Source organism: Pan troglodytes, chromosome 4 (genome assembly GCF_028858775.2).
Source record: "Pan troglodytes isolate AG18354 chromosome 4, NHGRI_mPanTro3-v2.0_pri, whole genome shotgun sequence".
Taxonomy (NCBI): domain Eukaryota; kingdom Metazoa; phylum Chordata; class Mammalia; order Primates; family Hominidae; genus Pan; species Pan troglodytes.
In genome coordinates, this window is record NC_072402.2 from 138208329 (window position 1) to 138235904 (window position 27576).

Sequence of the window (27576 nt, forward strand, 5' to 3'; positions counted from 1 at the left end):
CCGGCCACCTTTATTTCTAAATAGTACTTTATGATATCGTTCACTGATACCAGTGAATAGATGTCTTTGTATCTGACACTGTAAGCTGTTTGAAGGAGACAGAACCCTTTTATTTTCTGATATCTTATAATACTACTTACTACCTGTTGAAAATTTTGTTGCTAAAAGAATACTTGTCTTAATCTCTACCCAGAAAGTGTAGATGTTGCTTTAGTTTCTAGGACTAATTAGGCGACATTATCTGTTTTTCACCAATCTGTTTTATTCTTGATGTTATAGCTTGTGTTAGTGCTTTGATGTGTCTTTAGGCAATTCCACTAACTCCATGGCTATTTTGAGATGAACCACTTTTTATGCATCATTTTTGCCATCTTCCATTTTTAATGCTACATACGTTCTGGGCTTATAGTTTGTCTATTCATAAATTACTCTTAGTAATCTTGTGTTCCACGCTTCTTGCATATTATTTGTTAACAAGATAGACAGGGCCATTCCTATCTGTCCTCAAAATTCTACTCTTATTTTGGATTATACTATGTATAAAGATTTTAAATCTGTGAATGTCCAGTGGGGTCATAACATAATTACTAACCAGTCTGGTTAGTGTTGAACTCTTACCTAGTTTTCCTGAATCTTAAATACAAATTGCTTAGTAGCTATACAAGGGTGTTTTGAAACTAATGGATGTTTAAAGGACCATGGACCATTCAGTCTTTGTAGAACTTCTAAATGTACTCGAGTGATGTCATTGAATTTATTACATGACTGAATATTTCCTTGTTATTGCTGTGGATTTGTACATTGCTATTTGTGACCGTTTACCTTCCTTTTCTTGTTGATTGTCATTAGGCACTTTAAACAAATACTGTAAATCAAAACAGGGACTCCTATATGGTCTTAGGAAAGTAATAATAAAATTAGCTCACAAATCTAATTGCTTTTGCTCTGAAAGAATAAAGTCTTTTTCCATCATTTTACTCAGATAGAAATATAAATTGAGGAAGGCTGAGGCTGGAGAATTACTTTAGGCCAGGAGTTCAAGACCAGGCTGAGCAACATAGCAAGATCCCATCTCTTAAAATTATATATATATAAATTGAATATAGACAGTGTACTTTGCAATTTAAGGAATAACTAAGCCTCTGAAAGTGATTGCAGTGATATTGAAATTGTGGTCATCTTACCTTATTAAAGACAGTATGTAGGTGAAAAACAGACTTTTTTAGTAATGACACATGTTGCATATGTTTGAGCTACCTGCAGTTTTGAGATCTCTATTCTAGCAAAAAAGTAGATGAATCTAATTTTTTTTTGTTCAGTAGTTTTGTCACCCCTTTGAAATTCAGAACATTTTATGTCTCTAAATGACCTTTTTTCCTTTGGACTTGAGAATCATTTTTAATAGAATGGATGATTTTATTTTAAAAATTCCCAGATTACCTATGTTATTCATATATGTTGACTGCAATTCAAAATAATAGATAACTTTTTTACCCAGCTTTTCTCAAACAGCTTTATTGTTTAATTTACATACCATAAAGTTCCCTTGTTTTAAATGTACAATGCAATGAGTTTTAGTAAATTTACTGAGTTGTGTAACCATCATCACTATCTAGTTTTAGACCATCTCCATCTGCCCAAAAAGATCTCTTATGCCTGTTTGCAATTGATCCTCATTTTCACTGTTATAACCTCAGGCAGCCACTACTGTCCCTGTCTCTATAGATTTGCCTTGTCTCTGCAGATTTGATATGAGTGGAATTACACAATGTGTGGTCTTTTGTGTCTAGCTTCTTTCACTTAGTATAATGTTTTTGAGGTTTACTCATGTTGTAGCATGAATCAGTAGTTTGTTCCTTTTTGTTGCTGAATAGTCCTACTTTTTTTTTTTTTTTTTTTGAGATGGAGTCTCGCTCTGTCTCTCAGGCTGGAGTGCAGTGGCGCAATCTCGGCTCACTGCAAGCTCCGCCTCCCGGGTTCACGCCATTCTCCTGCCTCAGCCTCCTGAGTAGCTGGGACTACAGGCACCTGCCACCATGCCTGGCTGATTTTTTGTATTTTTAGTAGAGATGGGGTTTCACCGTGTTAGCCAGGATGGTCTCGATCTCCTGACCTTGTGATCCGCCTGCCTCTGCCTCCCAAAGTGCTAGGATTACAGGCGTGAGCCACTGTGCCTGGCCTAGTCCTACTTCTAAACAAGATTAAGCCTTAGATTTGCCTCAGAGTAGGTATTGTACGTCAAAAAATTTATGTCCTTCATTTCATGTCCAGATGTTAAGATTATTAATATTGATAATTATTTTTCAGCTGATTTGTTATGAAGGAAGGAACTTAAGTGTAATTTAAAACTTTAAAATAATATACATTGCCATTGTTTGTTAACATACACTGTCAGCATGAGTAACCCTAAATGGGAAGTCTGATTTTCTCCTAGGATCATTTATTGTTTCTCTCATAGACAGAATTTACTTGAAGTGTTCATTTAAATGCAAGTTGTCCTTTGCATAGTAAGTTTAACAGTGTTACAGTAGGGATGTGTTAAAGGTATATTTAATGGAGAATTTTAGAAAGACATGTCTTGAAAAAACTGATTTCACATTATATTTCAATATAAGAAGAAAAATATTTTGACTGAAAAACACTATCCCCTACTTTGATCTGTAAGTTTTGGTCTTTTGCATTAACTCTGCATTGCTTGCAGAGTTAATATTGCTAAAAGAATGATTGTTCTAAATGGGCAGTTAACATTTCTGGTATTTTGAACGCTATTTTGATACTGCTTTAGATTTGGTGTTCTTTAAAAAGTCCAATCTAATCAGCAGAATTTTGAGATTCTCGCCTCTTGGTTTTCCTTTTCCCCGCCCCTGACTTAATTTCCAAAATCCTCCTATCCTAAAGTAGATTTTTAAAACTTCACAGTTTTTGAATTAGCAACATCCTAGTTTGTGCTGCGTGAAATAGATGAGTATAGGCTTTAACCTGCCTAACACTGGTGTGACTCTGAACATTCATTCTATAACATTAGTTATAAGGGTTTTGGGAGGGAGGTCCGTGTGTGTGGGAGGGGAGGCTGGTTTTCTTTTTTTTTTTTTTTCTTTTTTTTTTAGCATGGCACTCTTTCAAACATTTTTCATGTGCTTAGGTACATCCAAGCAGAAGTCCAGTTCCCTCCAGGTAGCAGATCAGGACCTACTGCCATCTTTTCACCCATACCAGCCTTTGGAGTGCATAGTAGAGGAGACTGAAGGCAAGCTGAATGAACTGGGACAAAGAATTAGTGCTATTGAAAAAGCACAGCTTAAGTCACTGGAGTTAATTCAAGGTGAACCTCTGAACAAAGATAAGATAGAAGAACTTAAAAAGAACAGAGAAGAGCAAGTCCAGAAGAAGAAGAAAATATTGAAAGAACTGCAGAAAGTGGAAAGGCAGTTGCAGATGAAAACACAGCAGCAATTTACCAAAGAATACTTGGAAACCAAAGGTCAGAAAGACACAGCGTCTCTACACCAACAGTGCTCTCATAGAGGAGTCTTCCCAGAAGGGGAAGGAGATGGTAGTCTCCCAGAGGATCACTTTTCAGAGTTACCTCAGGTTGACACAATCTTATTTAAAGATAATGATGTTGATGATGAGCAACAGTCTCCACCATCGGCAGAACAGATTGATTTTGTCCCAGTCCAGCCTTTATCATCTCCACAGTGTAACTTTTCCAGTGACTTAGGTTCTAATGGGACAAATTCTCTTGAACTTCAGAAAGTATCAGGTAATCAGCAGATTGTAGGACAGCCTCAGATTGCTATTACTGGACATGATCAGGGGCTGTTAGTTCAAGAACCAGATGGACTAATGGTTGCAACTCCAGCTCAGACGCTTACCGACACTCTTGATGACCTGATAGCAGGTGGGTTAAGAAATATATCTGTAATAATTTCTCTTTAATCTGTGTGCTGAACTTCTTTATATACCCCTCCAAAAACGTAGACTTTGTACTTTTCCATTTTAGAACTTTGTAAAATTACCCATTTCTCGAAGTATTTTGGAAGTGAATTAACTATGCTCAATAGCACTAACACACAAAAGTGTGTTTCCCCCTCTTCTTTTTTGTCATATTGCAAAGGCAAAGAAATAAAGTTGCCACAATCCTTTGTTTTAAACCGTTGGTATCAAAACCACTGTGTGCTGTGACTTGGGTAGGAGATCTCAAAGTAGAATTTCTTTGTAGGCTTTAGAAGTATTCGTATAAGATTATACTTAAAATTTTCCTGCTGTTGATTTTCATGTCTGGAAATTTTAAATCACACAGCTTTTTTAATTTGTAATTTTATTAGATCAACTTATGTATTTCCAATTAAATGGGATGTTCAGATAAAACTAAGTATTCCATATTATAATATTTGTGGTTAGAAGATAAGGTGCATTAAAATTATTGTCACTTGATGATTTGAAGATTGGGATTTTTGCATTAACTTTCTTAATGAAAGCACACAACCACACCACACCCCCCCTCCACACACACACACACAGAAAAAAAGGCCTGATAACCTTGAAGTATATGTTTCTGTTTATTGTTGTGTGGAAAATTACAACTAGATATGAAATGAGGTGCACAAGTTTACTTTCCCTTTCATTGTCCTTGCAGCAGTGGGAAAACAGTGCAATTAATCATTTACCTTCCTAAAGATGGCTGGTGAATGTATCACCTCCATGAGAGCCCAATTCAGAAATGCAGCCAGAATGGCTGTTGACAGTGGATGAAGACCAAGAACTAAGATGTAGCTGGAGTGATATTCAAAGGCAGGCCAGTCCTCTGTCTCTTGATTGCAACATTTTTTTCCTTACTGTTGTCTGTTGCCTCTTGTCATATTCTCCTCCCCTTCTCCCATCCCAATTATGCTATCTCAGTTTCCTTTCTTCTTTTGTGAGCCTTTAGTCTTCCTGATCTTTACTGAATCTTTTTAAATGTGGAATAAGATTACTGAAATCAGGAATTTTATTGGGCATGTGTTTGACTTCCAATGGTTATAGAATTGTGATATTGCCTTTGAGGCTCCTCTGATATGTAATAGGTATCATTGTGCAGAGGAGGAATGTCTTAGTTTTCTTAAAGAAAATTAAAATTCTGGGAAATGTTTTAAGGAGTTAGGCTCTTTGTTCTTTAATTTGGGTTTTTATATCTTCAGTTGGTAGACACAAATTAACTTTGTATTATTAGCATTGAAAGTTGTTATAAATTGTGAATAAATTCTTGTAGTTCATTTGGAATTCTAATTTATAATCTGGGTAAAAACAGATTTTAGAATGTGAAGTATGATTACGAATAATAATGATGAAACTGATGAACTGGGAATAACATTTTTAACATGTAGTGTTCTGTAACCAGCATTATAATGTTCCTAATTAAGTGCACAGTTTGCAGTTATGAAATCTGTGTTACTGATTAGTTCAGTTATGTTAGAACTTTTTTTTTTTTTAAAGAATGTAGAAACAGCTCTAAAAGGAACTTGTAAGTGTTAAGGAACATCAAGTTTTATTTCACTGAAGTATTTGTTAAATTAGTCTTTTACAAAGTTTGCATGAAACTTAGAAAACTGGCTTTGAAATTATCTTTTTATTAATATAAACAAAATTTAATTTGTGTTAGACATTAATACCTACCACATTGTACAATATTCTTTTATTAATAAGTTTTAAATTTTAAATCAGCCAACAGGTACAAAAATTATCTTCATGTAAAAACTTCCATTTTTATGAAGGTTATGTGTTTTGAACTATATGGCAGTAATTATATTTTCTTTATTCAAGATGATGTACCTGTCTTAAATTTAAATATTATATTTTCCTAAGTCAAAGTTTGTCTTAATTTTCTTAGTTGAAGGTAAAATAAATAAGGCAAGGGTGAATTAGGTTAATACCTAATGCTGCAATTGTAAAACATATTAACATATTGGTAAGATTATAGAGTAGGACAAATATATAATTAATTTTACTTAACTCTAGTTTTTACCACTCATATTAGTAAAGAATACTGTACATCTTAAAATTCTACTTTAGAATTTTACTTTAGAAGTAAATTTTACTTTAGAAGAATTTTAGATGTATGATAACAGTACATTTTACTTTTTAAATATAGGAGTATTATTTCCTTATTGCTATTCTTTCAAAATATTTGTTGTGATAATAAGTTGTTTATATAATTTATTAATGTTGCAACTTGATTAGCTGATTAACTTAGCCCTTTAGTGTGTTGTTTGATACGTGTCATACATGATGTAGTTCCAAACAGACTATGTAAATTATTGATTAGGAACATGGTTCCTCAAGTCCTTCTGAAAGTGAGCATTGGGTTTTTAGCAGTTACCATAATAGCAAGTGATTCTCAAAGGTCAAATGTCTAGGAATATAAAGTAATTTAAAGAAATTCAAAATAGCTTTTACCTTCGAGCAGTTCTAGAAATACTTGTAAAATTTTCTTTTTTTTTTTTTTTTTTTGAGATAGAGTCTCACTCAGTCATCCAGGCTGGAGTGCAGTGGCTTGATCTCGGCTCACTGCAACTTCCGCCTCCCAGGTTCAAGTGATTCTCCTGCCTCAGCATTCCGAGTAACTGGGATTACAGGCACCTGCCACCACACCCAGCTAATTTTTGTATTTTTAGTAGAGACAGGGTTTTACCATGTTGGCCAGGCTGCTCTCAAACTCCTGACCTCAAGTGATCCACCTGCATTGGCCTCTCAAAGTGTTGGTTTTACGGGCGTGAGCCACCGCGCCTGGCCAAAATTTTCAATTCTAATGTAGAAAGAAGATTGGTTAAAAATCAACTAATATCAATTTATTTACATTTATTGAGCATTTACCATGCACCAACTTCTATGATAAATGCTAAATATACTTTATCTCATGGGCTAATTATAATAATACTTTAAATAAGTCCTTTTCCCACCTCTATTTTTCTGTTGAAAAACTGAAGCTGGCCGGGAGCAGTGGCTCATGCCTGTAATCCCAGCACTTTGGCAGGCAGAGGCGGGCGGCGGATCGCATGAAATCAGGAGTTCAAGACCAGCCTGGCCAACATGGTGAAACCCATCTCTACTAAAATACAAAAATTAGCCAGGCATGGTGGTGCATGCCTGTAATCCCAGCTACTTGGGGGGCTGAGGCAGGAGAATCACTTGAACCCAGGAGGTGGAGGTTGCAGTCAGCCAAGATCACACCACTGCACTCCAGCATGGGGCAACAGAGCGAGACTGTCTCAAAAAAAAAAAAAAAAAAAAGAAAAGAAAAGAAAAAATGAAGCTTAGGGAAATTAAGTTGCTAGTAAGTACCAAGATTCAAACTCAGTTCAGCCAAGTTTAAGAACCTTAGATGTAATATGCATGCATATGTGTCAACTTAAATTTCTGATTTATCTTTAAGTATTGTTATTTCCTTAGACTTCGAAATTCTATTAATCATTTCCCTTATTTTTATATTAAGATTTGATGTACATGTAAGTTTTAATACAGTTTTTGACTTTTTACTATGTTGTTACTATCATTGGCATCTTAATAGGCTCTTAAATTGTAATTTTAAAGTATCTTTAACTCTGTAGTAGTGAATATAAAAGTAATTAAGAAATCCTCTTAAGGAGATTTGCAATAAAATCTTTAAATAATTTTTTCTAATTGACTTTAATATTTTATTTATAGGTTTTTTTTTTTTTTTTTTTGAGACGGAGTCTCACACTGTCACGCATCTTGGCTCACTGCAACCTCTGCCTCCCAGGTTCAAGCGATTCCCCTTGCCTCAGCCTCCCAAGTAGCTGGGATTACAGGCGCCCACTACCATGCCTGGCTAATTTTTTTGTATTTTTAGTAGAGATGGGGTTTCACTATGTTGGCCAGGCTGATCTCAAACTCCTGACCTCGTGATCTGCCCGCCTCGGCCTCCCAAAATGCTGGGATTACAGGCATGAGCCACCACGCCGACCATAGGTTTTTATTTACATAGAACTATTTAATAAAGTTACCAATACATAAAACAGATTACAGCAATTAAATTTCTTAAAAAACTCACAACAGCCGGGCACTGTGGCTCACACCTTTAATCTAACCAGCGCTTTGGGAGGCCAAGGCGAGCAGATCATGAGGTTAGGAGATCGAGACCATCCTGGCTAACACAGTGAAACCTCATCTCTACTAAAAATACAAAAAAATTAGCCAGGCATGCTGGCACGTGCCTTTAATCCCAGCTACTCGGGAGGCTGAGGCAGGAGAATCCTTGAACCCAGGAGGCAGAGGTTGCAGTGAGCTGAGATCGTGCCACTGCACTCCAGCCTGGGTAACAGGGCGAGACTTCATCTCAAAAAAAAATTCACAACATATTTTATGTACACCTAGTATCAGTGAGATTTTTTAATAATAAGATTTATTATCTTCCATATTGCCTACAAAACTTTCTTCAACTTCATAAAAAGTCAAGTAACATACTGTACTTACTTCTCTCACCTCATTTTAAAATAGTGGATAAATTGTCAGACACAGTGACTCTGCACCTGTAATCCTAGCTACTTGGGAGGCTAAGGTGGGAGGATTGCATGAGGCCAAGAGTTCAAGACCAGCCTGAGCAACACATAGAGACCCTATCTCTTTAAAAAAAAAAAAAAAAAAGCATACCGTATAAGTTTAATTTGAATTATATATAGATGTTTGTGGTAGCAGTCTGTCTTGGTCACTTTCAGAGATATTTCATTCAGAGGTAGGAAATATTTTAGAATTTATGAAAATGTCATAGTCTTGGTGTAATTTTCTCTTAATACAACCTTTATTCCACATGCACTTTTTAAATCTCTTGCTACTTCCTAGTTTTAGAACTTTTCATTTGTAATTAGTCCTGTTAAAGGCACTTGCTATTGAATGTTTCTGACTGTCATTATTACATGGAGTGAAAAAATGCTTCTAGGATAATGTAGTACAAAAATGTTTAGTAATTATTGTAACAACACATTTTTGTTAACAAAGCTGTTAAATGCACAAAAGTACTTTTTAAAAGCCAACTCTGTGAAGAAGTTTCTTATCACATTCTGGCATAGCACTCTAATCAACTATTCAAAAAAATTTTTATATACCTGTTTTTCATAATAAAAAAAGAGAGATGAGATAACATAAATAAAATACTGATAGAAAAGTAGTTCTTTACTAAAGTATATGTTAATAATTGTGGGACCACTACTGAAGTCTTACTGTTAGAAAGGTTCTGTAACATATTAATCTTCAGTGTCTTGTTTTTTTCAAGCAGTTTTCCAAACATATCAGCTATTTCGAGGAGGTGTAACAAAATAGTATCTGCTTTTAACTCATTGAATGACAACAATTTTTCATTATTACTATTATTTTTTTCTTGGCCACTTCTTCCAGGAAAAAAATGACAAAAAATTTTAAGGCTTTGTTTCCATTTTGCATATTCTTATAGGTGAAACAAACATATGTAATAATTATTCCTATTTGTAACTAAATAGTTAAATTATGTTATTTATGTGATGACAGAAGCTGGAGAAATTTGTATTGCCAAGATGGTTATATATGTTGGTGGGGATGAGCTGGGTAGCTCATGTAGAAATATATCTGGGCATCTTAAACTTTGCTCACTTATTTAAACTAGTAATCTACTAAACTGAGTCATTCACAATTATGAATAGTATCTTTGAATGGGATCTAGTCATATCAAAAATTCTAGAGAGAAAATATTTTCCAACACTTAAAATGCTTACATTTTTCTTTAAGTCCTATGTGTTTTTGACTGACTTTTAATCTGGGTGCAAATGTAAGGTTATTGCCATCACTGATGCTTTGTTGATTTTTTTCTATATTATTACTGATTATATGTTTTTTTCTGAGTTTTTCCTTTCTTGAGTGAATAATGTTTTTATTTTTCAATACAATGAATAATAGTATTGACAATCCTGTAAAATATCTGATAGTTACATCTATTGAGCACCCACCATTTGCTAAAAACACTGTGTTAAATGCTTTATATACAGTATCTTTTAGACTACTCACAACATCCCTGAGATAGGTCCTGTTTCCCCCCGTGGTCAAACTCCATCTCTTAAGAAACATAAGAAATTTTCAGAGATATAAAATACATAATTTCTTTTAACTCAGTTTTCTTTCTTTTTTTTTTTTTTTTTGAGATGGAGTCTCACTCTGTTGCCCATGCTGGAGTGCAGTGATGCGATCCTAGCTCACTGCAACCTCCACCTCCCAGGTTAAAGCGATTCTCCTGGCTCAGCCTCCCGAGTAGCTGGGCTTACAGGCGCGTTCCACCACTCCCAGCTAACTTTGTGTTTTTAGTAGAGACGGGGTTTTGCCATGGTAGCCAGGCTGGTCCTGAACTCCCAACCCTCCTGACCTGAGGTGATCTGCCCACCTCAGCCTCCCAAAGTGCCAGGATTATAGGCGTGAGCCATCGCTCCTGGACTTAACTCAGTTTTCAAACCACATTTTGAGATCTCAAATAGAACTTCAATGTTCATTTTAAAAATAGTTGGACTTTCAGATACTGATTTTTTAACAAAGTTTCAAAATAAATATTGAATTTAGAAAACACATACTTCCTGCTATTTATGTGAGAAATACTTGAACTTGTCTCCCTCCCCCTCCCCCCCCCCTTTTTTTAGATGGAGTCTAGCTCTGTCACCCAGGCTGGAGGGCAGTGGCGTGATCTCAGCTCACTGCAGCCTCCACCTCCTGGGTTCAAGCAGTTCTTCTTCCTCAGCCTCCCAAGTAGCTGGGATTACAGGCATGTACCACCACACCTGGCTAACTTTCTGTTTTTTTTAGTAGAGATGGGGTTTCACCATGTTGGCCAGGCTGGTCTCAAACTCCTGACCTCAGGTGATTCACCCGCCTCGGCCTCCCAAAGTGCTGGGATTACAGGCGTGGGCCACTGCGCCCAGGCCCCTTTTTTTGAATTGTACATAGGATATTTTTATCTAATTGACTTTTTTACAAACTAAAATCTAGAATTCCTTTTATTTACTTTTATTTTTGGAAATTTTTTTTCCTCCCTGTTGGCAATGTAAAAAGCTACTATTTAATGTATGTGCACTAAATATCAGGTGCTATGTTAAGTATTTTATCTGCATTGCCTCACGTGGTCTTTCCAATAACCTTCCAAGGCAGGTACCATTATTTTCCCCATTCTACATATAGGGAAAATTGAAGCTCAGAGAAGTTAAATTACTTGCCCAAGATCAGAAAGTCAGTGTTGGAACTAATATTTAAATGTAGGTCTGTCTGATTCCAAAGCTTGTGATTTTACTATTACTATATATTACTGCTATGGAAATTTCTGTTTTTGTGTTTTTCTATGTACAAATAACCTTACTCTGTTAAGTGGAATTTAGCAATATGAATATTGTTTTTCAGCTGTGAGTACCAGAGTGCCCACTGGTTCCAACAGTTCTTCTCAGACCACAGAGTGTCTTACACCTGAATCCTGTTCGCAGACTACAAGCAATGTGGCTTCCCAATCGATGCCTCCTGTGTATCCTTCAGTTGACATTGATGCACATGTGAGTAGATTGCTTTATTTAAACTTATTTTGCACATTCTGATCTTCTTTGGAAAGGAAAATTATTCTGCATTTATTGTGAAAAGAAATATTATTTGCTCTTAAATTGATAACTTCTGTTAAAAAAAATTTACTTATTTTTTTCTTCTCCTAGACTGAGAGCAATCATGACACAGCATTAACACTAGCTTGTGCAGGTGGTCATGAAGAACTTGTATCTGTGCTCATTGCACGGGATGCCAAAATTGAACACAGAGACAAAAAAGGTAAATATCAGTCAGAAATAAAATCCAAGTGTAGTTACATCAGAAAATAATTAACTTTTTTATTATTGATAAATAGTTCCTAGACTATCTCAGTGATAAGATGGATAAGCATATTTCAGTTAGGAATATCTGGATTCATTATTCTGCGGAACCAAATAATTCTCAAAACATTCAAAAATTAGACTGTAGATCATTAGTGAAATAGAGCAAGTTGTGGTTGCCTTTGTTAATCCAAAGGTAGTTCATACAGAGGCATCAAAGTTCATTATAAGTATAAACTTTAATAATTTTTACTGACTTAGTTTTTTAATTAGGTGTTTATGGGTTTTTTGTCACTAACAAATTAGGGTTTAGAGCAGTTTTATGTTAACTCATTATCAGTGTCTGCCCAGAAGGATTTATTTTGCTAAAATACTAGAGAATTGTAAACAGTGGCTTTAAAATAAAATAAAAAACATAAATTTGTTTAAGATTTTCATTTTCTGATTTAGGTTTCACACCACTAATCCTGGCAGCAACAGCAGGGCATGTTGGAGTTGTTGAAATCCTTTTGGATAAAGGTGGAGATATAGAAGCACAGTCTGAACGAACTAAGGATACTCCGCTTTCATTGGCATGTTCTGGTGGACGTCAGGAGGTGTGTTAATGTTAATTTTCATTTTGTAAATATTTTGCTTATATTTTAAAATATGCATATGATTCGTATTTTAGCTACATGAATAAAATTTGCATGTATTTTGTGAGTTTGTTTTTCTGAGGCAGGGTCTTGCTCTGTCTCCCAGGCTAGAGTACAGTGGTGCAATTACAGCTCGCTATAACCTTGAACTCTGGGGCTCAAGCAATCCTCAGCCTCCCAAGTAGCTAGGGCTGTTTTGTAGAGATGGGGTCATGTAATGTTGCCCTGGCCGGTTTCAAACTCCTGGCCTCAAGCAATCCTCTCTCCTAGGCCTCCCAAAGTACAGGGATTATAGTTATGGGCCAGCATGCCTGGCCCTGCACGTATTTTAACATGTTCCATATACTTTCTGAGGAATGGGTACTTCTGTTAACTTTTATTGGAATGTAAATGCCCTTTTTTTTTGGCGGGGGGTTGTGGAGGGAACAGGAGGGTGGAGATGAGGTCTCATTATGTTGCCCAAGCTGGCCTTGAACTCCTGGCCTCAAGGGATCCTCCTGCCTTGGCCTCCCAAAGTGCTGGGATTATAGGCATGAGCCACCAAGCCTGGCCATAAATCCCCTTTTAAAAAATCTGTTTCTTGCCCTTAAAGCCAAATAAAAATTATCTTAATCCTTACATTTATTCGGATTGAATGAATCACAATTCTAACACATATGAAATGCAAATTTATTGCCCAATAAATGGCAAATAGAAAGGGTAACATCTTGTTATTGCAGTATAATTGGGATTTCAAAACTCTGAATTCCTGAAATTGAATCCATTTCTCTAGTGTTGATATTTCAATATTTAGGGTCTAATGAAATGTAATTAAAATATCAGATATTTAGATAAGGAAGTTATAAGTCCTGTTTCTTTGTGTTTCCTTCATTGTAAGTTGAGCCCTTGGTGTAAACTCTCTTCTCTATCCATATTTTACTTTGTAGGTGGTAGACTTGCTGCTGGCTCGAGGTGCAAATAAAGAACATAGGAACGTATCTGATTATACACCACTGAGTCTAGCTGCGTCTGGAGGATATGTTAATATCATTAAGATTCTGCTTAATGCTGGGGCAGAAATTAATTCAAGGTATTGCCTGTTCATTTTATTGTTCATGTTTAGTAAGTTACTACTTTGGAGTTAAATGTCTACCTCTTAACGTTTAGACAGATACATTTTAAATTAAGATAGTACTAAAGTTGCAAAGCCAGTGATTATACCTATAATGTGTTTGTTTATAAGTAATCTCAGCTTATTTCAGTAATGTGGCTGCTTATAAAGAGGTCTCATTTCAAAAAGTATTTTGTTCTATGGACTACCACCCTAAACGTGCCCAATCTCCTCTGATCTCAGAAACAGTATTTTGTTATATATAGTTGGAAATTTATAATCCCTAAATAGGAATTACATTTTATTTTTTAAGTTATTTATTTTTTGAGATGGAATTTCGCTCTTGTTGCCCAGGCTGGAATGCAATGGCGCGATCTTGGCTTACCGCGAACTCTGCCTCCGGGGTTCAAGCGATTCTTATGCCTCAGCCTCCCAGGTAGCTGGGATTACAGGCATGTGCCACCACACCCAGCTAATTTTGTATTTTTAGTAGAGATGGGGTTTCTCCATGTTGGTCAGGCTGGTCTCAAACTCCCGACCTCAGGTGATCTGCCCTCCTTGGCCTCCCAAAGTGCTGGGATTACAGGCATGAGCCACCATGTCCGGCCGGAAATTATGTTTTAAATTGTGACATTTTCTTATTCTTTATTATTGGTCAAAACAAGTAAAATCTATTCATTGATGTTAGAAACCTCTCTTTTTAGTGAAACCTTTTCATCTTTAATGCTTTTCTAAAATAATAGGCAACATATTATTTTAATTTTCTAAGCACGTTTCCCCCTTTAGGACTGGGAGTAAACTAGGTATTTCTCCCCTGATGTTGGCTGCAATGAATGGACATGTTCCTGCAGTAAAATTGCTGCTCGATATGGGTTCAGACATTAATGCCCAGATAGAGACCAATCGGAACACGGCTCTCACCCTGGCCTGTTTCCAGGGCCGAGCAGAAGTAGTGAGTTTGCTTCTGGACCGAAAAGCCAATGTTGAACATAGGGCAAAGGTAAGCATTTTTTACTTGTCAACTATTTCAGATACATTTCTGTAGAAAGAACATGGCATTTTAACGCAAATTGAATATAATATTTTAAATTATCATAAATTAAAACTGATACCAATGCAGAGTTGAGGGATTATGCTGTATAGTAGTGAGTGACATACTGTCACCATCATGACTTTTATTAAGGACAATGAAGAAAACAGAATTAGTACTTTTCCCAACCTCAGCCTTGAGTAGCTTTCTATTAATACTGCAGCTTACAACTTTTGAATGTAGTAAGATTATTTTGTATTAACTCTTACACTGTAGACTTTTAAAGAACTCCTTTAATGAGTCATGTGCTTATCATTGTAAAAATCCCAAGCAAAAATTTAATTCACAAGTTATAAAATTAGGGCAGCTAACATCTAATTTGACCATGGCAGATTTTGACAGTTTCATGACTATTTGGTATTAAGAAAATAGGAGTTAGTGGAGGCTGGGCGCGGTGGCTCACTCCTGTAATCCCAGGACTTTGGGAGGCCTAGGCAGGTGGATCACATGAGGTCAGGAGTTTGAGACCAGCCTGACCAATATGGTGAAACCCCCGTCTCTACTAAAAATACAAAAAATTAGCTGGACGTGGTGGCAGGCGCCTTTAATCCCAGCTACTCAGGAGGCTGAGGCAGAAGAATCACCGGAACTTGGGAGGTGGAGGTTGCACTGAGCAGAGATCACGCCATTGCACTCCAGCCCGTGCAACAAGAGAGAAACTCCGTCCCACCCCCTGCCCCCACAAAAAAGAAAGAATAAAGGAGAAAAGTCATAAGATAATCTCCATAGATGCAGGAAACACACACAAAGAAAAGAAAATAGGAGTTAGTATGTCATTGGCTTGAATTTCTTTGCTTAGAACTGCAAGGTTCTTAGAACTCTGGAAAGACGTAGGTTGGGTAGAATTTTTAATAATTAGTCAACAGAGAATCTAGTGCTCATTTGAAATTGGAAAGATTTGACTGGAAATCTCGTACTTTTTCCCTGAAATTCCTTTTACTTCTTAAAGTTTAGTGCAACATTTACATCCTTTTAATCTAAGTAATGAGGAAGTGTAGTTTTTCCTTGGCTTTTTACCACACAAAGAGAAATGAGTCTTTCCTGTCATTCAATTTGTCTTTTTCTATTACAAGTATTCATTGTGTGCCACTCATCCATTAAAAGTCCTAGAGAAATCTATGTTATTTTGGATAGTACCAGTAGGAAATGTCCTTTGAAAAAATGTTGGAGACTAACGTACCAAAGGCACATATGCAAAAAATTTATAAAGTGATTTTAATCTACTTATTTTTAATATCTCTATTCATTATGCAAAGAAATTATCTGAGTAAATTCATAAAAGTATAGAAGTTACAGAATTGTTTTTAGCATGAGATAACATGTTTTAAGTTCATTCTAGCATGTCTGAATCTAACAGTTTCTACTGCTGTTTAGTAAAATTCAAGGCAAAATATTGCTTAGCTCTTTTATGAGAGCTAATCAGAACTAGAATTGTCTTAAAAGTTAATTGCTTCAGTTTTTTAAAGAAATTATGTAGCTTAGTTTTGGTCTATGGAATAGTTAAAAAAAGAAATCTAACTTAGTTGCATAATTTATTGGTTTAAACAGACTGGTCTTACCCCCTTGATGGAAGCAGCTTCTGGAGGGTATGCAGAGGTTGGAAGAGTTCTTCTTGATAAAGGAGCAGATGTTAATGCTCCCCCTGTGCCTTCCTCAAGAGATACTGCTTTAACAATAGCAGCAGACAAAGGTCACTACAAATTTTGTGAACTCCTGATTCATAGGTGAGTACTTTTCTATTATATGTAGAACTTCTCATGGTCATTTTCACTTTTCAGAGCTTTTAAAGTTAATAACATTGTTTTACTTTATTGATATTGTTAAGAAAAGATTATTTGCAAGTTACTTTGTAAAAGAAGAAGATAGAGAAAACTAGAAAAAGCCAGCCTCTTCTTACAGGAAACAAACTATTAATATGCCTTGTTTACAGGGGAGCCCACATTGATGTTCGTAACAAAAAGGGAAATACGCCACTTTGGCTGGCATCCAATGGAGGTCATTTTGATGTTGTGCAGTTGCTAGTGCAAGCAGGTGCTGATGTAGATGCAGCAGATAACCGGAAAATCACACCTCTTATGTCAGCATTTCGCAAGGTAATTTGATATGGGGGAAGAAAGGTCAATTTTAAGCCAATTCTAAGTTAAAACCATGTGAGAAAGATAAGTTTATCTTGGAGAATTGAGTATATTTCCATAGAAAAATCACTGCTATATTTCCATTCTTTTTTTTTTTTTTTTTTTTTTGAGACGGAGTCTTACTCTGTCACATAGGCTAGAATGCAGTGGCATGATCGCGGCTCACTGCAACCTCTGCCTCCCAGGTTCAAGCGATTCTCCTGCCTCAGCCTCTTGAGTAGCTGGGATTACAGGCATGCGTCACCACACCCGGCTAATTTTTGTATTTTTAGTAGAGATGGGGTGTCACCACGTTGGTCAGGCTGGTCTCAAACTCCTGACTTTGTGATCTGCCCGCCTCAGCCTCCCAAAGTGCTGGGATTACAGGCTCCCGACCTTATCTTTCCATTCTTTTGTGGCCAAATCTAAGAGCTATGTGGTAGTTCACTATAAGCAACTTGGTTGTTAAATCACTTGGTGTCTTGACTATTTGTGATATATTGTTCATGAAACAGAAGATTTAAGAAAAACTATTATATGCAGATGGATTTTTTTGTGCCTAAAGAGGAACAAAAAGGAGTAGACTTTCATAAAAACTTACTGTATCTTCTGTGTGCGTGTGTGTGTGTGTGTGTGTGTGTGTGTGTGTGTGTGTGTATGAAACGGTCTCAGTCTGTCAACCAGGCTGGAGTGCAGTGGCATGATCATAGCTCACTATAGCCTCAACCTCCCAGGCTCAAGTGATCCTCCTGCCTCAGCCTCCTGAGTAGCTGGGACCACAGGTGTCACTACCATGCTCAGATTTTTTTTATTTTTACTTTTTGTAGAGACGAGGTCTTGCTATGTTGCCCAGGCTGGTCTTAAACTCCTGGGCTCAGCGATTCTCCCACCTCTGCCTGCCAAAGTGCTGAGATATGGGCGTGAGCCATGCCTCTCATATATATTAAAGTTCATGCTCGGCCTCTCATATATATTAAAGTTCACTTATCTGCTGTATTTTTAAAAGCCTTCCCATTGGTATAGCTTCCCAAACTATAAACTACTTAGTAGGGCATGTAAAGACCTGCATAATAAGCTTCATGTCAACCTCCCCAGACAAATCATTTATGCTACTATCCCCTTTTGCTCACTATGTTTTCTAGTTACTGGCCTAGAATGCACTAAATTTTCAACTGCCTCAGGGCCTTTGCTCACTGGTTTTCTTTTCCTGAAATGTTTTCCCTTGCTGTTCACCTAGCTCACCTCTCTACTCATCTGTTAGCTCCAATTTTACATGTCAGTTCTCAAAGAGTATTTCCCTAACACCAAATCTGAAAAAGGTCCCTCTGTTTCTCTTTTATAGTTGAGTTTTGATTTTCCTTATCCCAATTTGTAATTATATCTTCAAACATGTACTTACCATTTTAATGCCTGTCTCGCCAACTAGACTGGTAGGTCCATGAGGACAAGAGTCATGACCATCTTTTTCAGCACTGTTTATATACCCAGTTGTTTAGCAAAGTGCAATTTACATATAGTGAAATGCATGAATCTTAAGGTACGTGGTTTAGTTTTGATAAACGTATACATACATACATGTAACCCATACCCCATAAACATATAAATTATTTCTGTAACCCTAGAAGGTTCCCTCTTGCCCACTTTTAGTCACTTCCCTGCCCCAGAGGCAAGCATTTCTCTGATTTGTATCTCCATCACACTAATTCTTAAGGATGTTTTAGAACCTTGGTAGGGAAACTATGCAAGCTTGGTTACATTAAAATAGATATGCTGGCCGGGTGCGGTGGCTCACGCCCATAATCCCAGCACTTTGGGAGGCCGAGTCAGGTGGATCACCTGAGGTCAGGAGTTCAAGACCAGCCTGGCCAACATGGTAAATCCCCGTCTCTACTAAAAATACAAAAATTAGCCAGGCGTGATGGTAGGCGCCTGTAATCTCAGCTACTCCAGAGGCTGAGGCAGGAGAGTTGCTAGAACCCGGGAGGCGGAGGTTGCAGTGAGACAAGAACGTGCCATGGCACTCCAGCCGGGGCAACAACAGCGAGACTCCCATCTCAAAAAAAAAAAAAAAAAAGATATGCTTAGAATTGATTACAGATCTTTCAACCCTTGATAATGGCATTTAGAAAGTGTTTTATTTAGATTCAAGTCCTAAGGCTCAGAAAGTTGTGATAGTCCACCTTGTTTAGTTAGTGAAGTAGAGGCAAAGTAAGACTTTGAAATTTAAAAAAAAATTATTTATTTTAGGACTCATTTCCCTTTTACACTGAGTTTCATTTTACATCACCAATGTTTGTTTAATAGATTTATTCTAGGAGATACTGTTTTTCTACAAAAGCTTTTTCTACTTTCAGTGGGATTAAATTCAGGAGAAATGTCTAGTCCACCGTTGATTCCTGAGCATACATTCTTGTCTTTTATGCTTTTCTTTTTATAAGCTGAACGCTGATCTTATTTTTATAATTTTAATTTTAAGCTTAATATTCTATTTGGAAGTATTTGCCTTTTTATTCTTAAATTGGTAGGCATATATGCAAAATCAAGGGATTCCTTTGTAATTCTTTTGTTTTACTTTCTTTTATTCTTAAGAATAATAATTTTTCTTTTCATGCTACCTTGTCTAAGATTGTTGTACTTCTTATAGGGTCATGTAAAAGTTGTTCAATATTTGGTAAAGGAAGTAAATCAGTTCCCTTCTGATATAGAATGCATGAGATACATAGCAACAATTACAGATAAGGTAAGTTTAATATGCTACTGAAGCACATTTTTGTTCTTTGTGGAATGATATGCCAAAGTGTGCAGTTAGGAACTTGTTCTTTTTATATTCTGAAAGGTTGGTCACCTGATCTCTTTATGCTTTTGTTTCTCCATTTGCAAAATAGAGGGGTATAATACTTTTGATAAACTATTTTGAGATTTCTACTGTGGACCATAGTCACAGTGACTACACTAAGGTACTAAACCACTAGCCTAATGAGAAGGCTTCCTAAGGACATGCAGGTTTTTAGGGAAATGGTGTCTTATTTTTGTGAAAGATTGATACGTGACTGGACTCAAAGGATAACTTAATTTGGTTTAGTGACTTTTCAGTTTGAGCTTTAACCTCTGGACTTTAATGTGCTCATCAGCTTAAGTTTTATTTGGCCTCTTTCATTATATATTACATAATTCTATTTCCTGCTGTAGGAACTGTTGAAAAAATGTCATCAATGTGTCGAAACCATTGTGAAGGCTAAAGACCAGCAAGCTGCAGAAGCAAATAAGAATGCGAGTATTCTTTTAAAGGAACTTGATCTGGAAAAGGTGAGTGGGAAAAATAATTTTCCTTTTTAGAAATTATTGAGGGTGGGGGCCGGGCACGGTGGCTCACGCCTATAATCCCAGCACTTCGGGAGGCCAAGGCGGGTGGATTACCTGAGGTCAGGAGTTCAAGACCAGCCTTGCTAACAAGGTGAAACCCTGTCTCTACTGAGAATACAAAAATTAGCCAGGCGTGGTGGCACACCCCTGTAATCCCAGCTACTCGGGAGGCTGAGGCAGGAGAATTGCTTGAGCCCGGGAGGCAGAGGTTGCAGTGAGTCGAGATCGTGCCACTGCACTCCAGCCTGGCTGACAGAGCGAGACTGTCTCAAAAAAAAAAAAAAGAAAGAAATTATTGAGGGTGGGCGTGGTGGCTCACACCTGTAATCCCAGCACTTTGGGAGGCTGAGCCTAGGAGTTTGAGATCAGTTTGGTCAACATAGAGAGGATGGCCTGAGCCCAGGAGGCAGAGGTTGCAGTGAGCTGTGATTGTGCCACTGCACTCTAGCCTGGGTGACAGAGTGAGACCCCATCTCTACAAAAAAAAATTTAAAAAACAGTTGGGCATGGTGGTACATGCCTGCAATCCTAGCTATTCAGGAGGCTGAAGTGGAAGGATCACTTGAGTCCAGGAGGTCGAGGCTCCAGTGAGCCATAATTACACACTGCAGTCCAGCCTAGGCAACAGATCGAGACTCTCTCTCTATTAAAAAAAAAAAAAAAGGAATTGCCAGATGTCATGGCTCATGCCTGTAATCCCAGCACTTTGGGAGGCTGAGGAGGGTGGACTGCTTGAGCCCCAGAGTTTGAGACCAGCCTGGGCAACATGGCAAAACCCCATCTCTACAAAAAACAAAAAATCAGCCAGGCATGGTGGCAGGTGCCTGTAGTCCCAGCAACTTGGGAGGGTGAGGTGGGAGGATGGCCTGAGCCCAGGAGGCAGAGGTTGCAGTGACCTGTGATTGTGCTACTGCACTCTAGCCTGGGTGACAGAGTGAGACCCCATCTCAGACAAAAAAAATCTGCTAGAATAAACTTGTCGCCTATATGTGACCAATATTCTTAACAATATATGATTCAAAGGAAATAGGTAATAGATTCTTGAACCACCATCAATTTTTTATTCTGACCTGTCATTCAAAAAAATATATTTTGAGCCCAAATATAAGGGAAGGACTAGATTTTGAGCAAGATCCCAATTTACGGCTGGGTGCGGTAGCTCACACCTGTAATCCCAGCATTTTGGGAGGCCTAGGCTAGAGGATGGCTTGAGCTCAGGAGTTCGAGACCAGGCTGGGCAACCTAGTGAGACCTTGCCTCTACTAAAAGTTTAAAAAATTCACCGGGCATGGTGGTGCACACCTGTAGTCCCAGCTACTCAGGAGGCTGAGGCGAGAGGATCTCTTGGGCCTGGGAGGTTGAGGCTGCAATGAGCTATGATTATGCCACTGCACTCCAGCCTGGGTGACAGAGCAAGACCCTGTCTCAAAAAAAAAAAAGGTCCTGTCTGGGCGCAGTAGCTCATGCCTGTAATCCCAGCACTTTGGGAGGCCGAGGCAGGCGGATCACCTGAGGTTAAGAGTTTGAGACCAGCCTGGCTGACATGGAGAAACCCCATCTCTGATAAAAATACAAATATTAGCTGGGTGTGGTAGCGCATGCCTGTAGCCCCAGCTACTTAGGAGGCTGAGGCAGGAGAATTGTTTGAACCCAGGAGGCAGAAGTTGCAGTGAGCTGAGATCATGCCACTACACTCTAGCCTGGGTGACAGAGCTAGATTCTGTCCCCCCCCCCCAAAAAAAGATCCCATTTTACCAAATGACATCATTACTGCCTAAGTGGTTTTAACATTAGTCTGTGAAGAAATTTAGTAAAGCATTGGAAATCATTTGTTTATTGTTAAGATCTGGGTTACAAGTGGTTTATTAGATTCCCAATTAAAGACTATCCAGAAAAAAGACGGGAGGAGCCAAGATGGCCGAATAGGAGCAGCTCCGGTCTACAGCTCCCAGCGTGAGCGACACAGAAGACAGGTGAATTCTGCATTTCCATCTGAGCTTTGAAGAGAGCAGTGGTTCTCCCAGCACGCAGCTGGAGATCTGAGAACGGGCAGACTGCCTCCTCAAGTGGGTCCCTGACCCCTGACCCCTGAGCAGCCTAACTGGGGGGCACCCCCCAGCAGGGGCAGACTGACACCTCACACGGCCGGGTACTTCAACAGACCTGCAGCTGAGGGTCCTGTCTGTTAGAAGGAAAACTAACAAACAGAAAGGACATCCACACCAAAAACCCATCTGTACATCACCATCATCAAAGACCAAAAGTAGATAAAACCACAAAGATGGGGAAAAAACAGAGCACAAAAACTGGAAACTCTAAAAAGCAGAGCGCCTCTCCTCCAAAGGAACACAGTTCCTCACCAGCAACGGAACAAAGCTGGACGGAGAATGACTTTGACGAGCTGAGAGAAGAAGGCCTCAGACGATCAAATTACTCTGAGCTACGGGAGGAAATTCAAACCAAAGGCAAAGAAGTTGAAAACTTTGAAAAAAATTTAGAAGATTGTATAACTAGAATAACCAATACAGAGAAGTGCTTAAAGGAGCTGATGGAGCTGAAAACCAAGGCTCGAGAACTACGTGAAGAATGCAGAAGCCTCAGGAGCCGATGCGATCAACTGGAAGAAAGGGTATCAGCGATGGAAGATGAAATGAATGAAATGAAGCGAGAAGGGAAGTTTAGACAAAAAAGAATAAAAAGAAACGAGCAAAGCCTCCAAGAAATATGGGACTATGTGAAAAGACCAAATCTACGTCTGATTGGTGTACCTGAAAGTGACGGGGAGAATGGAACCAAGTTGGAAAACACTCTGCAGGTTATTATCCAGGAGAACTTCCCCAATCTAGCAAGGCAGGCCAACATTCCGATTCAGGAAATACAGAGAATGCCACAAAGTTACTCCTCGAGAAGAGCGACTCCAAGACACATAATTGTCAGATTCACCAAAGTTGAAATGAAGGAAAAAATGTTAAGGGCAGCCAGAGAGAAAGGTCGGGTTACCCTCAAAGGGAAGCCCATCAGACTAACAGCAGATCTCTCGGCAGAAACTCTACAAGCCAGAAGAGAGTGGGGGCCAATATTCAACATTCTTAAAGAAAAGAATTTTCAACCCAGAATTTCATATCCAGCCAAACTAAGCTTCGTAAGTGAAGGAGAAATAAAATACTTTACAGAGAAGCAAATGCTGAGAGATTTTGTCACCACCAGGCCTGCCCTAAAAGAGCTCCTGAAGGAAGCGCTAAACATGGAAAGGAACAACTGGTACCAGCCGCTGCAAAATCATGCCAAAATGTAAAGACCATCGAGACTAGGAAGAAACTGCATCAACTGACGAGCAAAATAACCAGCTAACATCATAATGACAGGATCAAATTCACACATAACAATATTAACTTTAAATGTAAACGGATTAAATGCTCCAATTAAAAGACACAGACTGGCAAATTGGATAAAGAGTCAAGACCCATCAGTGTGCTGTATGCAGGAAACCCATCTCACTTGCAGAGACACACATAGGCTCAAAATAAAAGGATGGAGGAAGACCTACCAAGCAAATGGAAAACAAAAAAAGGCAGGGGTTGCAATCCTAGCCTCTGATAAAACAGGCTTTAAACCAACAAAGATCAAAAGAGACAAAGAAGGCCATTACATAATGGTAAAGGGATCAATTCAGCAAGAAGAGCTAACTATCCTAAATATATATGCACCCACTACAGGAGCACCCAGATTCATAAAGCAAGTCCTGAGTGACCTACAAAGAGACTTAGACTCCCACACATTAATAATGGGAGACTTTAACACCCCACTGTCAACATTAGACAGATCAACGAGACAGAAAGTCAGCAAGGATACCCAGGAATTGAACTCAGCTCTGCACCAAGCAGACCTAATAGACATCTACAGAACCCTCCACCCCAAATCAACAGCATATACATTTTTTTCAGCACCACACCACACCTATTCCAAAATTGACCACATACTTGGAAGTAAAGCTCTCCTCAGCAAATGTAAAAGAACAGAAATTATAACAAACTATCTCTCAGACCACAATGCAATCAAACTAGAACTCAGGATTAAGAATCTCACTCAAAACCGCTCAACTACATGGAAACTGAACAACCTGCTCCTGAATGACTACTGGGTACATAACGAAATGAAGGCAGAAATAAAGATGTTCTTTGAAACCAACGAGAACAAGGACACAATATACCAGAATCTCTGGGATGCATTCAAAGCAGTGTGTAGAGGGAAATTCATAGCACTAAATTTCCACAAGAGAAAGCAGGAAAGATCCAAAATTGACACCCTAACATCACAATTAAAAGAACTAGAAAAGCAAGAGCAAACACATTCAAAAGCTAGCAGAAGGCAAGAAATAACTAAAATCAGAGCAGAACTGAAGGAAATAGAGACACAAAAAAACCCTTCAAAAAATTAATGAATCCAGGAGCTGGTTTTTTGAAAGGATCAACAAAATTGATAGACCACTAGCAAGACTAATAAAGAAAAAAAGAGAGAAGAATCAAATAGACGCAATAAAAAATGATAAAGGGGATCTCACCACTGATCCCACAGAAATACAAACTACCATCAGAGAATACTACAAACACCTCTACGCAAATAAACTAGAAATCTAGAAGAAATAGATAAATTCCTCGACACATACACTCTCCCAAGACTAAACCAGGAAGAAGTTGAATCTCTGAATAGACCAAGAACAGGAGCTGAAATTGTGGCAATAAGCAATAGCTTACCAACCAAAAAGAGTCCAGGACCAGATGGATTCACAGCCGAATTCTATCAGGGGTACAAGGAGGAACTGGTACCATTCCTTCTGAAACTATTCCAATCAATAGAAAAAGAGGGAATCCTCCCTAACTCATTTTATGAGGCCAGCATCATCCTGATACCAAAGCCGGGCAGAGACACAACCAAAAAAGAGAATTTTAGACCAATATCCTTGATGAACATTGATGCAAAAATCCTCAATAAAATACTGGCAAACCGAATCCAGCAGCACATCAAAAAGCTTATCCACCATGATCAAGTGGGCTTCATCTCTGGGATGCAAGGCTGGTTCAATATACGCAAATCAATAAAAGTAATCCAGCATATAAACAGAACCAAAGACAAAACCACATGATTATCTCAATAGATGCAGAAAAGGCCTTTGACAAAATTCAACAACGCTTCATGCTAAAAACTCAATAAATTAGGTATTGATGGGATGTATCTCAAAATAAGAGCTATCTATGACAACCCCACAGCCAATATCATACTGAATGGGCAAAAACTGGAAGCATTCCCTTTGAAAACTGGCACAAGACAGGGATGCCCTCTCTCACCACTCTTATTCAACATAGAGTTAGAAGTTCTGGCCAGGGCAATTAGGCAGGAGAAGGAAATAAAGGGTATTCAATTAGGAAAAGAGGAAGTCAAATTGTCCCTGTTTGCAGACGACATGATTGTATATCTAGAAAACCCCATTGTCTCAGCCCAAAATCTCCTTAAGCTGATAAGCACCTTCAGCAAAGTTTCAGGATACAAAATCAATGTACAAAAATCACAAGCATTCTTATACACCAACAACAGAGAGCCAAATCATGAGTGAACTCCCATTCACAATTGCTTCAAAGAGAATAAAATACCTAGGAATCCAACTTACAAGGGATGTGAAGGACCTCTTCAAGGAGAACTACAAACCACTGCTCAATGAAATAAAAGAGGATACAAACAAATGGAAGAACATTCCATGCTCATGGGTAGGAAGAATCAGTATCGTGAAAATGGCCATACTGCCCAAGGTAATTTACAGATTCAATGCCATCCCCATCAAGCTACCAATGACTTTCTTCACAGAATTGGAAAAAACTACTTTAAAGTTCATATGGAACCAAAAAAGAGCCCACATCGCCAAGTCAATCCTAAGCCAAAAGAACAAAGCTGGAGGCATCACACTACCTGACTTCAAACTATACTACAAGGCTACAGTAACCAAACAGCATGGTACTGGTACCAAAACAGAGATATAGACCAATGGAACAGAACAGAGCCCTCAGAAATAACGCCGCATGTCTACAACTATCTGATCTTTGACAAACCTGAGAAAAACAAGCAATGGGGAAAGGATTCCCTATTTAATAAATGGTGCTGGGAAAACTGGCTAGCCATATGTAGAAAGCTGAAACTGGATCCCTTCCTTACACCTTATATAAAAGTCAATTCAAGATGGATTAAAGACTTAAACGTTAGACCTAAAACCATAAAAACCCTAGAAGAAAACCTAGGCATTACCATTCAGGACATAGGCATGGGCAAGGACTTCATGTCTAAAACACCAAAAGCAATGGCAACAAAAGCCAAAATTGACAAATGGGATCTAATTAAACTAAAGAGCTTCTGCACAGCAAAAGAAACTACCATCAGAGTGAACAGGCAACCTACAAAATGGGAGAAAATTTTCGCAACCTACTCATCTGACAAAGGGCTAATATCCAGAATCTACAATGAACTCAAACAAATTTACAAGAAAAAAACAACCCCATCAAAAAGTGGGCAAAGGACATGAACAGACACTTCTCAAAAGAAGACATTTATGCAGCCAAAAAACACATGAAAAAATGCTCACCATCACTGGCCATCAGAGAAACGCAAATCAAAACCACAATGAGATACCATCTCACACCAGTTAGAATGGCGATCATTAAAAAGTCAGGAAACAACAGGTGCTGGAGAGGATGTGGAGAAATAGGAACACTTTTACACTGTTGGTGGGACTCTAAACTAGTTCAACCATTGTGGAAGTCAGTGTGGCGATTCCTCAGGGATCTAGAACTAGAAATACCATTTGACTCAGCAATCCCATTACTGGGTATATACCCAAAGGACTATAAATCATGCTACTATAAAGACACATGCACACGTATGTTTATTGCGGCATTATTCACAATAGCAAAGACTTGGAACCAACCCAAATGTCCAACAATGATAGACTGGATTAAGAAAATGTGGCACATATACACCATGGAATACTATGCAGCCATAAAAAATGATGAGTTCATGTCCTTTGTGGGGACATGGATAAAATTGGAAATCATCATTCTCAGTAAACTATCGCAAGAACAAAAAACCAAACACCACATATTCTCACTCATAGGTGGGAATTGAACAATTAGAACACATGGACACAGGAGGGGGAACATCACACTCTGGGGACTGTTGTGGGGTTGGGGGAGGGGGGAGGGATAGCATTGGGAGATATACCCAATGCTAGATGACGAGTTAGTGGGTGCAGTGCACCAGCATGGCACATGTATACATATGTAACTAACTGCACATTGTGCACATGTACCCTAAAACTTAAAGTATATAAAAAAAAAAGACTATCCAGTATCCTAGGATGTGTGTTGTAATGGAAAAATTAAAACAA

At 38.2% G+C, this 27576-nt stretch overlaps 1 protein-coding gene across 11 annotated transcripts in view; it reads left to right on the forward strand.

Annotated features, from left to right (window-relative positions):
* ANKHD1 (ankyrin repeat and KH domain containing 1) overlaps positions 1-27576 on the forward strand; it is a 135906-nt gene that overhangs the window by 89461 nt on the left and 18869 nt on the right. For 9 of the 11 annotated variants that reach the window (XM_016953937.3, XM_054684627.2, XM_016953938.3 and 6 more), the window contains 10 exons: positions 3143-3901; positions 11404-11549; positions 11703-11814; positions 12306-12451; positions 13417-13559; positions 14367-14580; positions 16219-16394; positions 16601-16763; positions 19429-19524; positions 19974-20090. In XM_016953937.3, coding sequence (XP_016809426.1) covers positions 3143-3901; positions 11404-11549; positions 11703-11814; positions 12306-12451; positions 13417-13559; positions 14367-14580; positions 16219-16394; positions 16601-16763; positions 19429-19524; positions 19974-20090 — 2072 coding nt within the window. Of the gene's footprint in view, positions 1-3142; positions 3902-4639; positions 4795-11403; positions 11550-11702; positions 11815-12305; positions 12452-13416; positions 13560-14366; positions 14581-16218; positions 16395-16600; positions 16764-19428; positions 19525-19973; positions 20091-27576 lie in introns of all 11 variants that reach the window. The other 2 variants (XR_010157020.1, XM_063810747.1) reach the window with 2 other exon arrangements.